At 40.8% G+C, this 14,802-nt stretch overlaps 1 protein-coding gene across 3 annotated transcripts in view; it reads right to left on the reverse strand.

Annotated features, from left to right (window-relative positions):
- The window catches only part of SCG3 (secretogranin III), a 28,131-nt gene extending 18,366 nt beyond the window's left edge, over positions 1 to 9,765 (reverse strand). Inside the window, exons 1-8 of one of the 3 annotated variants that reach the window (XM_080396105.1) lie at positions 9,411 to 9,765; positions 8,665 to 8,717; positions 8,038 to 8,083; positions 7,728 to 7,943; positions 6,528 to 6,670; positions 5,191 to 5,352; positions 4,690 to 4,867; positions 2,673 to 2,789 (exon numbers count right to left, since the gene is read on the reverse strand). In XM_080396105.1, coding sequence (XP_080252231.1) covers positions 2,673 to 2,789; positions 4,690 to 4,867; positions 5,191 to 5,352; positions 6,528 to 6,670; positions 7,728 to 7,943; positions 8,038 to 8,083; positions 8,665 to 8,717; positions 9,411 to 9,495 — 1,000 coding nt within the window. In that variant the 5' untranslated portion in view covers positions 9,496 to 9,765. The remainder of the gene's footprint in view (positions 1 to 2,672; positions 2,790 to 4,689; positions 4,868 to 5,190; positions 5,353 to 6,527; positions 6,671 to 7,727; positions 7,944 to 8,037; positions 8,084 to 8,664; positions 8,718 to 9,410) is intronic. The other 2 variants (XM_080396104.1, XM_080396106.1) reach the window with 2 other exon arrangements.
- Positions 9,766 to 14,802: the final 5,037 nt, after the last annotated feature.

Here is a 14,802-nt window from a genome sequence, read left to right on the forward strand (position 1 = left end):
AAAGAGTGATAGAAGATAGTGGCATTTTGCCACCAGCCTGGCAATTATCAACAATGATGCATTTCAGCTGAATGCACATTTTATATCAGTTTGTTACAGCCTCTCTTCAATGCTTCCAGAGCGCTACTTTCTGAATACATACTGTAAAAGGTAGGCAGTACCTTTCGACCTCTTTCATATATATGAATACCATTGGTTTGGCTTTCTGGGCTCTGTGTTACAGATTATATTTGGCATATGGAAAGCTTTTAAATATGTATTACATAATATTGAATACATGTATTAAAACATGAATTCCTCTTCCTTGCATTTGTATGTGTGTGCATGTGTGTTTTTCTTGCACCACACTGCAGCTAGATCCTTTGTAACTTAAAGCTAAACCTAATAACATCATTCACTGCAGCAGCAAGACGCTTTCCCCTAGAGTAGGACGCAATGATGATGACATAATGCTGTGGTTTCCAAATCCCAAACCAGCTGTTACTGGTATATGCATTCAAATTCACCACCTCTGCATCCATGTGAGAGGCACAAAAGCTTGGGACTTGATTCAGTAAATGATTTATTATTTTGGATATAATTCAGGGACATAGCTTATGCATGGCTTCAGTCACAGAGTGGGGGAAAGTAATTTAGGCAGTTTCCCACTGTAATAAAACAGAGAAAGGATATAATCCATCTGCACAGACCCAGTAGGTATTTTCCACCAACTAGCATGGGATCTGCTCACTGGTTTTGGACTGAGCAAATGACTAAAAGCTGCCAATGTTTAAACTGTTTCTTCTCTCTGACAAACATTCATACTAATTCCTTTGTCTGCTATAAATAAACACAGATGAGCATTAACCCCCTAACTCAAACTGCACCAAGAAACACAGTACCTATTCAAGTATTACTGGGTATCTTACATTGTAACTTTTAGTTAAATGAGGGTGGTAATAAAACTGCCATGTTTATGGATGCTGCAAGAAGCTACGATTCTCCTGTGCTTGCTGCTCTTGAATATTTGAGAATATTAGCACAATACATGAAGGTCAGCTTTAAAGTCGTTTCTCAACAGCAAGTCTAAAAAAAGAATACCACAGAAGCAACCTGACACCTATAAGAAAGCTTTTTCCACTACAGTAAGTTGCTTTGATGGAGTACAAAATCCATCTTTACATAAACCACTCATTTGCAAGGCAGAGTCTAGATACATCAGTTGATAGTCTTACCTTAAATCCAGACTAAATCAGACCTCTGAAACTTAATCCATGCCCTCTGTACTATGTCATCATGGCAATTTGTTTCTAGGGTTACAGTATTTATTTACTCAAAGTAAAGCCAATGTGAACAACTGCCCTGAATTTTAGTAGGAAAAATGCATCCCTAGTGTAATTGCATTATCTGAGTGGTCTTGCTTCAGGGATGAATTTAACCTATTAAATTTTGGCACAACACTATCAGTGATGGCAGTATCTGCTCAAGCCATATTATCTTCATTTGCAGAATGACACTGAAATCACTATGCTTGTAATGAACCATTTATGTGCATCTTTCTTTAAATGCACAGGCAGCCAGAGAAATAAAGGGCTGAACTGTGGTGTAATTTGTTCAAATATTCCAAATTTAAAGGACTTCTCACAGAAAATAAAGAGATAATCTTGGTCAGAGTTATAATGAATTCTTTAGGGAGGAGGTGCAATCATGCACTGAATGTGAATCATGATCCACTGGTTTTTTTTGTAGCTAAGTAATTAATAATCAATCTGTACAGTTACGGTTGCTTCGATCAATCATGTATCTGCAATGGCCCATATTAAACAAGCCAGCATAAGTCATAAAAGATCATTGCCAAGTCCTATCTCTGTGACAGGCTGATCTATTAAGATGAGAAATTGCCCTGAGGTAAACAACAACTTTTTAGGCTAACCCAGACCAGGAATATTTCAGAAAAATGAAAGGGTTGTGCAGAGCTTATGTACATAAGCCCTTCTTCTGTAGCTCTGCTTGCTTAACTAGAAAGGCTACCAACAGTTAATATAAAGGGGTTTGTAAAAGCCAGAAGAGATGTGTGAGAAAAGAAAACCAAACCAAACCAAACCAAACCAGGCTGTTCCAAAATCCCTCTTTGGGGAAATAACAATTTCACAAAATCTGCACAGCCACAGACTCTAAAATGGATCCAGGAAAGAGTGCTTCAAAAACTTCTGTGCCAAGATGTAACACTTTTCATAGGTGAAAGGAGTTTTGCTTGGTAGAAGACCACAGCATTAGGTCCTGTCTACTCCAGCTACTTACAGATGACAGGTTAAAAGTGCTGAAATGCTGGTTTCTTTTCTGAGAATGCAGGTACCTAATCCACCTCAAGATAACTAAGCAAAACACTGATCTTCCACTGACATAAAGCCACTGAAATAAAGTGCACTTCACAGGTGTGAAAGTGGAATAATCCTCTAAATACATATCTGGTAAATAACCTTTCCTTCATTAGATGGAACTACTAAAGCAGTATGGAATTCAACATTGCTATAATGAATAATGAATCATTTAGAGGTACAGCTTTAACACTTTGAATGAGCAAGTCTGGAACAGGACTCATACAAGCAAGGAAGATGAGAAAATAATTACTACTGTTGGTAGAGTAAGAACATAGCATTAATAACACTGTTGCATAAAGTATGTACTCTCACCCAGATAGGAAACTCCTTCTTCTGGTGTGATTGTTCCATATTTAACCATCATCTTCACAAAATCAATCAGGGTTTTCATGATAGTTATCAAGGTCTCTTTCTCTTTTGCCTCTGTCTCTGTGTGAGGGGATAAAGCAAAACTAGTCAAAGACTTCAGGCAACTCAGAAAAACTCGGTTCTGCAAACTCTGCATAAACTTCATGCATAAAAAATGACCTACTCACTAAAAAGAAAATGCTGTGCTGGATTAGCAAATAGAACTCCTATATATATCTCCTTTGAAACTGCTTCTGCAACGTACAGCTGAATATACTTTACAACCTCAGGGTCTGGCTCTTCTTTATAGCTTTTTGTCTTAAAGATCTATGTTACGGAAGGCAAATGGTATTAATTCAGTTTTACAGATAAGAACACTAAACACACTGAGATGAAGAGACTTGACAGAGTTCAAATTGCTGGTCAAAGGCAGATATAGCCAGACTTTACTACAGCCTCTGTCTTTTTCTTTTATTTGTCTGTGAACTACTTAGTAGGCCAGTCTGTATGAGAAAGACAGCTCAGAAATCCTTTCTCCTACAAGATCATTGAAAGAAATAAAAAGTCTCTCAAATGAGATTGTTACCATGCACAAGACCATGACTCAGGTACTGGGAAAACATAATATTAGATGGTTGGGAGCATCACGACTCCAGAATAGGATACAATGATTTTTTATTATAGAGTTATTCTTTCTTGCCCATACATACTGACTGCCTTCATGATCACTGCTTCTTAGCTTTCTTCTTCCACTGTATTTATCAGCTGAACAATATAACTGCTATTTCTGCATGAAACTTCCCCATCACACAGTTACCTGATCTCTTCCCACACCCCAGGTTGTCACTGAAGGGCCCAACAGAGCCAGGGGCACTGTCAGACAGGAACACTCAGAAACACACTCCCAGCCCATGCCGAAGGCCAGCCCCTTTGGAGAGATGCTGAACAGGTTTTTTATTGCTGCCTGCAATTTAACACACATCTGTAGGATGCAACTGAATCCCCACTCCTCCAGCTTGGTACAAGCTGGCAGGTGGACAGCATAAAGCAGGAGACAAGGCAGAGATGTCAGCCAGTGGGACCCGTTTCTATTTGCTTGATAACCTGTTAGACCCAACATGCCTTTCTGCCTTGTGAGTAGAAAAAGGAGAACAACTATCAAGCAAAACCACCATGGGAAAATGAAAAGAACAAGAAAAAGAATATGAAGTTTGTAGATTGGACTTGAGCAAAATATGCTCTCGGGTTTTTCATTCTAGCTCTCCACTCATGTGTTCATGGGAACAGTTTGAAAGAAGATTAAGGCTCCTGCAAGACAAGGAATCTGCAGAATAAATTGTTGCTGACTATGCTGGAGAAAGTGGAAGTCATCCTGGCTGCAGATAGTGAGAGTGGGCGTGTGGTAAAGCGTGCTGACAAAGGGGCTGTGGCGAGGTGCCACAATCTAGCCTGCAATAACTGAAAGACCATGATGTCTAGCACCGGAAAAGGAAGAGACATGCAGAGCTTTCATTGCAATAAACAGCAGACCTGTGGTTTGTGAAAAGGCTGAGAGGCTCAGACTCATTTACTGGTACCATCACTGCGAGGATTCTACTGTGGCTTACTTGTACCTCTGTTTGCTTAGAAGACACGGATGTTACTGGAAAGGTCTCTGGAGAAAACTATTTGCCAGTTTTTCATCATGCCCTTACGGGAATGAAAAAAATTCAGGACTCCTGAATCATACAGAACAAGATGGGAAGGGCTACCTAGGTCACACAGTCTGCAATTCTGAGTGCTGTTCCTCCCAATGTTTTGCCATACTCACTAATCAAATTAGCTTCTGCCATGTATCTTAGAGACCATTTATAAAGCACATGGTCTCTTGCAGCTGGGGAAGCTGTGGAGAAGGGAAGGGATAGGAGTAGGAGAATACAGCAATAATCTTAATATTCTGATTTTTGTCCTATATATTCCTGTGAACACGTGATGAGCTTACCTGAGTTAAGACTTTTTAATAGTGCGTAAAAGTTTGGAAAATATTGGAGGTCTTCAAAATTATCTTCAGAAGGCAGCTCATTTCTTCTTTCCAAGATATTAGATGATGACCATGTGTTATCCAGTGTATCATCAATTTCTCCGTTAATGAAACTGTCCTGATCAGCTTTGCTTGACGTCTCCACAAAAGACACAAAAAGTAGTATCTATAAGCACATTGCTTTTGGTGATAAAGTTAATAGAGCAATAAATAGCATCACAATCTTATGCCAACATTTCCCGAATTACGAGGTGAAGACTACACTATTTTCTCAAAGTTATTTCAATTTGACATCTGGCTTAAACCTCAAAGTAACTCACAATTCATTTTTCTATCTGATAGAACTTCTTTAAGAACACCTTTAGTTTCCAGATTGAACTAATTACTTCCTAAAGCAAAGCAGTGTTTTGGTCTATTTCTACCGTTCAGCAAGAGAGTCAAAATGATTAGCAAAGAAATTACCATTCTTTCCTGTTGTTTTTCTTTTGTATCACTGTCTCCTCTGCTTGGAGGGTAATCAAAATCTTCAGATTCCTTCTCACGATCCTTTGCTTCATTTGCAATTAGCTGTTGTAAAACCTCTGCCACTTCATCTTCCAGGGTATAGGCTTGACTCTCTGTGATCTGTTAAAATATTTGTGCAGAGTACTTACAAAATATTGTGTTTTTCCTAGATTAAATATCAATATGAAACCTGTGTTGTAAATGGTTGCTTTAAATATGTTTGCTTCAAAGCTGAGCACTGCCAAATTAGGTGTAGTACCTTCAGATGTATGTGTTCTATATAAATGTATACATACAGACATATGCATATGTCTTTATTTATATAAATGTCTACATATACACACACATAGAAATACACATCAAATATGTGTGTATACATAAAAACCAGCCACCCACACATACAGTCTCCAATAGGAAAACAAACCCCTATAGGGCTTAACACAGTGGAGTCCAGCTTGAAAGATGGAGCTGCAAGTGCAGTATACCTACGTGTGTATGTGCATATATAAATGTATATGTTCTGTAACATACCTACGTAGAATTGAATAACTACAACATAATACAGTAATACAGAAAGGGAAAAAGCAAATAGCTTTCTACAGCATCATCAAAATGTTTCCTCTTTGCTTCCTAACACCCATTACTTGAACAAGAACTGTACCATGGAGCTGTCCCACAGCTCCCTTTGTCATCAGTGACAATCAGTATGCAATAGCTAATAGCAAAATTTAGTGCAGACAAGATAAGGTTAGTGTTTTAAAAATATAAGGACCCCCTATCGCAATGGCTAAAACCATTGAGACATCCAAAGGTCAGAGAGAAATCCAGTCTTGCTAAAGATCAGTAACAATGAGAAATGTATCCTCAATTAAGCAGCGTCATTGTATGTCCGCTGATGACAATAATTCATAGGTGGATAGGAATGGGCTCAGACCTGTCCCAATAAACATCCAAAAGAAACTGATAATACAAAAGAACTAATGAACAGCAGAAGAGAAATTAAAGGGAAAATGAGGGCAGGCATGGGAGGAGTACAATCAGTGCATGTCTTCTCAACATCAAAAACATTCTGCAGCTTGGCCTATTTTGTTGCAAAGCCATCAGAGAACAACATTATTGCAGAACTAAACCAGTGTGCCCAACTGAGTCAAGAAGCTTGCCTAGAGCCTGAATCCCACTCATTTTTACTCAGGTCAGCATTATTAGCTGGACACAGTGTTCATCCAAATTGTTTTTTGAAAGAGCATTAAACCACCCCACAAAACAGCTAAATGAGGTTTTAACAAGATACTTACTAGACCCAGATTTAGAAGTTTTGAAACGATCTTGTCAAACACTCCTCTATCATTTTCCTCATAAATTCTTGCAGCAATTTTTTGAACAATGTCTTCAGCAGTCAAAGGGGTGCCATCTAATTGATGGAGGCCATCTGGATCATCTAAAAGGATTACAGTTTAACTGTGTGTTGACTGTCCTAACTCTGTTGGATTAGACATCTTGTAAAAAATATCTGCCCACATCTTTTTCTCTTCAGAACAAAGCTGCATTTTCTAGACACATTAGGAATATACTTTGATACACACTTTGGAATCCATTACATCAGTCCCAGTGAAAAGTTCTTTGTGTCCATTTTCCACATCTGAAAAAATTCTTTCTGACTGGCACTTTTGAAAGAGCAGAGATTAATATCAGGAGCATACTCCCCTGTTTATAGAAAAAAATGTAAGAATGAGAGAACACTGCTCACATATCTGCTTATATGTGTCTTCCTGGAATCTACTTTCATTGTATGGCCACTTAGATCAAAACAGATCACGACAAACAGCATACTATCCTCTTGTCCGGATTTCAGCAGATGAAGTTTTATTTATGTAATTGTTACTTATGGCAAACAATATCATCATGACCAATGGGAAAGCAAATATGATGAGTAAGCTTTGGTCTGTGATCAGCACACTTTGATATAATTAAAAATATCCTGAGCTAAATGCTGCTCACAACCCTCAGAGGACTCACTTAAATTACAAGTCAATTAATGACTCCAGTAGTAAAGGCAAGTATTCTTTGGCCTTCAGTAACTTCTATTAGCTTTGTGATGGGGAGGATCATCTGTCATTGCATGTAACACTTGGAACAAATATATGTGATTTAGCTCTATATAAAAGTGCTTTTTCCTTTCAAACCAGAATAAATATATTTTCATTTGAAAACATGTCCCATTTTCCTTCCATCAAATCTAAATTGCTAAAAAACATAATGCAAATCACACAGTTGGATTTTCTTCCACAGAAGACGACTGTGAAAATCAACAGCAATTCTTTTGTACTGTGTTTTAAAACCTAGCTGTAATATGACAAGCTTCCACAATTGGAATTAATTGAAACTGCACTCCAGTAACAAAAAGAGCTCGTGTTTAGTGGTACGACATTCATGATTGCAATCAGTTTGCAAGAGAAGTCTAACCTAAAAGTCACTGAAAGATGATTATAGAATACCTTGGAATTTATAATCCAGCCCACTTTTAGTGGAGTCATAGTCATCCACAAGTCTGCGGTTCTTGGTGGAGTCTGCATCATCAATGGCCAGTTGCTGTTCATACAAAGAGCTTCTAATTGACTCCCTCTCTTTTTCATTCCTCTCTCTTTCTGCTATTGATTTTAGCAGGTTCAGATCATCAACAAAGGAATAATTCCTGAACTCTGGCTTATTTTCTGGAAAATATATCAATGCACACATGACATAAAATCTTAAACCTCTTTGAATACCGTTATGAATATTGCTATAAAACTACAAAAGGTGTTTTACCTGTGGGAACTATTTTCCTATTCTTGTCTGCCTCAGCTTCAGCAATCTGATACAAAAAAATAACACAAACAAACAAAACAACAAACAGGCAGAAGGAATTAATACACTAAAGCGTGTGATCTCTTAATTTATCAGTATCAGCAGAAGCCTTAATGCCTGATCTCCACTCTTAGTAAGAAGTTTTCCTTAATAAGTAGAACATGATTAAGCGCTTGGCACTTTTTGTCAGTACCACCACATTCTCTGATCAGAATTGGACATTACGAGGAGCTGCGATAGACTTTTCATTTTAAGAGAAATGCCAGTTACATTTTCCTTCTTCAGTCCAAGCTCCCAATATATTCCTGTAGGATGTCAATACAGAGGGCTGACACACCTGTGAACTGCTGGAGCTAACAACCTGCTTTTGGAATGCCGGACAGTAAAACCCTACATACCAATTCTTAAAAATTATTTGAACTCTATTTTGTACCCAACCCCGTCATCAATATTTCCTTTACTGACAAATCCACTTTTAACTCATTTCTTAAGCCATTAGGATATTCACGTATCTGGTACCTGAAGGCTCAAAATATTATGGGAATACTAAAACTAAAAAACATTGTAAATACTTTTTATTTCACTTACCTGTTCCTCCAAAGGTCTTTCTACACTTAATTGTCTGTTGTGTATAGCTTTATCTAGAATAAACAAACACACACATATATACTCAGCTATAGGATGCATGTGACAAAAGGTCAGCACATTTTTTCTTAATTTGCAGTTTTCTCCCATAAAACATGGTATCTTAAATATGATGCCAACCACTAGTTCTTGTAAAAAAACTCAGTGTTCCAAGAAGAATGAGATAACAGTAACAAAGTCAAACATTTAAACAAAGTGTGTTTGTTTGGGGCTGAGGGAGAGGTTCTTCACAAGATGTAATAGAAATAAAGATACAGCTAGACTCAGCACCCCTTTCTGATGTGAAAAGTCATAAACAAATTGGGGGGAAAATGCTGGAAGAGTGTGACTAAAATAGCAATAATCGGATTGGCACAACCAAGAGATTAAAAATCTCTTACATCCAGAATACCAGGGGAGACAGGGAGTGGGAGAGAGAGGTTTGTGCAGAAACTGCTGTAGAACGGGTGACAACATTGCTGGGAAAAGCCTGCAAAAATCCAGCTTTTCCCTCTACCAGCACCTACATCCTCAGTTAGTATTAGACTGCAACTTCAGCGATCCAGCGTCTTGCGCCAGGAATATTGTTTCTTTAGGATCTAATTGCTTTTAGCCAAGTGGAAGGAAAGTTTTTACTTCCCTCCCTCCGTACCCTGCCAAACTTTCCCCACCTCGGAGAAAACAGACAGCGCGTTAAGGAAGGCGCTTACCTTTGCCCCCCGGTTTCGGGAAGCCGTGCACCCGGCTTGCCAGCAGCGACAGCACCTGCACCACGACCGCCAGCTTGAGGAACATCGTGCCGCTGCCCTGCGCCCTCGGCGGGCGAGCCCGGCGCAGGGACGGGGCCGCTGCCTCGGGGTCGCCGCCCGCGCTGCCCTGCGCGGCCCCGGCCCGGCGGGCGCTCAGCGGCGCGGAGCCGCCGCCCGGCGAGCGCTGTCCAGCGGCGCGGTGCTGAAGCCGCCGCGCAGAGCCGGCCGCGGCGCTGGGAAAGACTCGGCCCCGCGGCCCCGCTCCCGCAGAAATGGTCGAGCCCGTCCCCGCGGCCCCGGGCGGGGGGAGGAGACGGGGGAGGGCCCCGGCCGGCGGAGCATGCGCGCCCCGCTGCGCTCCCGCGGGCCCGGCAGCCGCACCTCCTTGCCTCCCGCTCCCGGGGGAATGGGACCCGCCGCCCCGGGGAGGGGGCCGAGGGGGGGCTTCAGGCGTGGGGGCGGCCCGGCCGCCTCGCAGGGCGCCGCCCGGGCAGCGGAGCGGCAAGGCGAGCTCGGGAGAGCCCCGAGCCTGCGGGGAAGCGGTGCCTGGGGGGCAGCTTGGCACGGCGGGGCCGCGCACGCTTTGCCAGCCACGGGAGTGCAGCTGGGCCCCGCGGAGGGCGGTGAATCACCGCCGCCTGCCCGAGCCCTTTCCGCGGGGCTGAGTCACGCAGCGACGCCACCGCCATCGGTGACTCCTCTGCTGCAAAGAGGGGACATCAAAACTTCCATCACAGCACACCCTGCGCTTTAAAATTTACAATTGCCACAAAGCAGTAGCACAAGCACGTAAGCTCATGCTGAACGTTTTCATAAATTATTTAGCCCTTGCAGACCTGTGCCTGCATCAGCAAATCCCTAGGGGTCGGAGGAAGACATTTCCGCCGTTTTATGGCAGAACAAAGGATCGCAGCCGTAGCTCTTTCCAGAACTATAGGATCTGCTCCCAAAATGGGAGATAAATCACAGTGCTGCTTCTTCAAAAAAGACCTCGTCGTTTTGTAGTCATAAATGCACACATGCAGGGCTCAGCTGAAAACACTTGAATGTTAGAAATCTCGATACTTGCTAACTGCTAAAAAATAAAAAAGCTAAAAGCTCTGTTTGAAGAAATGAAAAGGATCAGTGCTTTTACAATGGAAAATCAGCAACACAGTGGAACTGTTCAATCCCTTGTCAATGTATAATATTATTGCAGTATAAGCTGGAAAGAACACAAAAGAGTGGGAGAATGATAATTGGACCACAAGCACAAAAAAAATTGTAATTTCTCCCCCCCTCCCCCCCCCCCCCCCCATCAGCAACCACTGTATTTAATCCTCAAGCCTTTGCATACAATTAAGTTGAAATAGTGATAAAATCTGATGCTCCGGTTTACATCAGACTCACTTCTATAAATTAATCTGTCTGTGATCCACACTTCAAGAGCAATGAAAATAACTTTCAGAAATACACTGATAACTCCAGAAGCCTTGCCTATAGTCAGGTTCCTATTCTTAGAGCTGTAGCAGAGCTAGGAATTAGATATTTTGGATAAAAACCTTTCAAGCAGTTGTATGTAAGAACAAAATAGCCTTATTTACACATTGCCTGGTAATCTACAAGGGAAACTACTATACTGAACAGAATCCTCCCTCACTTCAGCAGCACAGAAGACAAGCAGCTTCCATGAGAAAATGTAAAGTAACCTCTGCCCCGCCATCTTTAGCTTATATATATATATGTGTGTGTACATACACACACACACCCCAACAGGAATCTCAAAACTACTTGATACAGAAGAAAAAACAAATAATTTGTTACTTGAACGTGGCTTGATATTCTATCCCAGTTTTGTATTAATTCCGCAGTTCATTGCCTAGCTCATGTTCTCAGTGTTCCAAAAATGTGTACTTTCTCTGTGTTTACCCTTCCTGATATTTACTTCTATACCACTTGAACACTTCCCGCAATGCATTGTAAACATGCATCCATTTATAGGACTCTACACATTTAGTCATTCAGACAAAAGTCACCATACAATGCAAAAGCAGTAAATGTATTTTAAATATGCTGAAATTAAGATAGCTGTAAAGCAGTGAAATCAGAAAAGGAACTCTCATTGGTGACAACAGTGCAAAGACGTTGCTGTTTAAAATACACCTATTTACGTGATACATCTACATATGGCTTGTTGTGTATAATGCTATAAAATGCTCTTTCTGCGTTCAAATGTGTTTATTTTACATGATGTGCTTCTGTTTATGGGATAAATGTTTCTATGTATGGGAAATCTTTTCTATACTATTTCCCAATTCCATATGGTTTGTTATTTCCCTAAATTGCCTCCTGCTTTGCCATGCCTCTCTAACAAGAATTCATGCAGAAGGACTCTGTAGAGGCTGGGACTAATGGTGGGGAGAGAAAAGAATTCAAAACCTGCCATCATCAAGAGGGTATGACTGCAACAGCCACTCTCATTCTTGAAATTTCAAGCAAAAAGTCATGCCAGGAAAGCCAAGCCTAACACTTCAGACACAAGCCATTTCCCTGTTCAATTATGACTCCACATAGAGGCAACACACTCACAGATGCTGCAACGGGCAAGCACAGAGCACAGCTGCAATGCCATGCTCTGGTTTTGCACGCTTGGCCCAGTACTCCTTGCTAGTGCACTGGTAAGCTTGAATACATAATCTCTGTTAATTATGACAAAATATGTTTAATCGTCATGAAAAAATGACTGGATAAAGTACTGCCTTTGTTTCTCACTACATCTCTGTTTTCATTTGGCATCATTTACATCATCTACTACTATACACTCCTCTTCCAAGTGCAGAGACAATACGGTGAAGAGCATAAGCTCTTCTATTTTGGATTCTATTTTGGCTTATACACAACCAACCCATTTTATATTCTAGCACTATTTATTTCCAGTGATGATTCATGAGCCAGAAAGAATACCACTTGCCTATCAGATGCCAAGGAGAACTTACAGGAATGGCAATTAGAAGTTGTTTGGGGTTTTTTTATTGTAGTGAGTGCAGTTGATATGGAGCCTAGAGAAATAACTGGAATGGGGCCTTTCAGTGCTATTTTTGCAGTTGTTTTATAACTATACTTCAAGGTTTTTCATCTAGCTGCTGAAAACAGAAGGCAGATGAAAGCAGAAAAAAAACCCAAACAACTCAACAACCCACCTTGCCAAGTTTATGCCTAGATGGTAAATATTCCTTATTTTAGTGGATTTGCTTTTTCTACTTTATCTCATATTATGCTAAATGATATACTAAATATTCTAGTGCTTAAAAGGAAAAAAATATTGGAACAGTTACTGGTGATCTTTATGCAAGGCATCAGATGTATCTATAATCATCTGACAATAAGTCACATACTTTGCACATATGTGTGCACTATGAATAGCCCTCTCTATTTCAATGCAATCATCAACAGTATGAAAAATTAATCAAGCACAAGCCTGAGGGATTGTACTCTAGAAGTCATTTCACATATAGCATTTACTTGTACACCACCTAAGGCAAAGAGAAGGACTTAAGACTCTAGAATTAATAAAAATAAAAGAAAAAAGTCAAAGGTATTGATATTTCAGCATTCATTCACATTCTATCAGTTTTACCAGCAGCTTTTCCTATGCTTATTGAATTCACATTTTTGGTCAGCAAAGCCTAAAAATCTTTTCTATCTTCTACAACATAGTATTGTGTCTTCACATGAGCAATTCTTAGCTGAGATATACTTAACCAATTCATTTTGTAAAATGAACTTTAAAAAATACCAATCCAAATCTTTAAATGTAGCTTCAAGGAAATGCCAACTTTTAACACTTTTAAAACTGCTAACCTCAGTTTGTTCCTCTTTGGCTTTTTTTTCTGGTGTCAATTTATAGCTTCAGACTTCAGCATGATTTTCTGACCAGAGGTATGTTGGAGATGGGAGGATACTTTTTCCTTGGCAAAGCTCAGAAGAGTTTACTTCAGTTTCTTCCCCACCTTTTCTAGAAATAAAACCCAACCACCTTTGAACTAAAATATAAACCAGAAAATGTCATATAGTTTGTTTCAAGAAAATATGTAACTGAAAGAGGTATACGTGGGTTTCTAAAATGGAATTAAGCATCCAAAACTACACAGATACAGTATTATTTTAGTCTGCTGTATTTGGCAAGACGATTGACTCACATATTTAAGTGCACTATGCTTTTTCCTTGTTCACAGGAAAAACAGTGAGAGAAAACTCTGTTAAAAAATACAGTGAAGACTATCTGAATATATCTTGTTGCAATTGGTTGAAGATGTCATGACACAAATTGGAAAGGCATATCCTAACAGATCAGGTAAACCTGATCTGGTTAGATGCACATTTTTCCTTTTAGTGTGAAATACCTTATGGAAATTATCTGGCACCCTTCTTTCACGTGTTCATTTCATTGCTTTGCCAGTGAACACCCAGTTCCATCCCAGGTGCACAGTCGTGCGGCAGCCACGTAGGGACCAGGTGGTGTGCCACGGGGGTTCACAGAGCACAGCTGGGATATGGCCTGCCCCTGACAGAGGAGCTTTTTCTGTCAGTTGAAGTCACTTCTCTGGGTACTAAACGAGCACAAGTAACAAGGCTCCTGTTCGTTTAGCATCTGCAACTACTCCCAGACAGGAAACTAACCTTAACCTGAAAGGCACAGTGTTACAAAATGGCAAAAATGGTTACCTAGAGAGTCAGAAAAAATAGTACTCTTTAACCTTATACATTCACACCTTACTTTTCACGGGTAAGAAACCTTTTGTTTCCTTTGCAAGAGCAGTGCATGCAGAGGTAGATCCCAGGAACTACATGGTGAAAACCTTCCCAAGATGCCAAACCCCTGCGGGAATCGCCTCAGGAACAGCTCCTCAGGGAGCCTCTCGGCCAAGAGCAACCTCTCCATGTTCCCACCTACACTTTAAGAATATTTCTCACAAGCATCTATCTACCTGCTCTCTTTCCAAAGCCACCTACAAATACCTTGCTCCACTTTTCAGGCATGCCCCATTGCTGCAGAAAGTGGTACAAGCGGCTGAAATGGCTGGGAATGGTCCCATGCTTCCCTGGCCACTGGTGCCAGGCATCTTCTGGGTGGAAGGACGACACATTCCTCAAACCTCAGCTTGCATTTGCTGTGGTTCAAAGGGCATCTCCTATTTTAGCCGGTTCGTTCGGCTGATTCACTCAGTAGCTGGCTCCCTTGTCTTTGCCTGGACCCACTGAGGACACCGGGTGGCAATGGGAGAGCTCTCTGCTCACCGGGGCCGGTGCGATGGTGATAGAAAAAGACCAGCGGTGGGCGGGAGGGCGGCAAAGCCGCCCCTGCCCCTGCCCC

The sequence above is a fragment of the Falco punctatus genome (assembly GCF_963210335.1).
Source record: "Falco punctatus genome assembly, chromosome: 7".
In the NCBI taxonomy this organism is placed as follows: Eukaryota; Metazoa; Chordata; class Aves; order Falconiformes; family Falconidae; genus Falco; species Falco punctatus.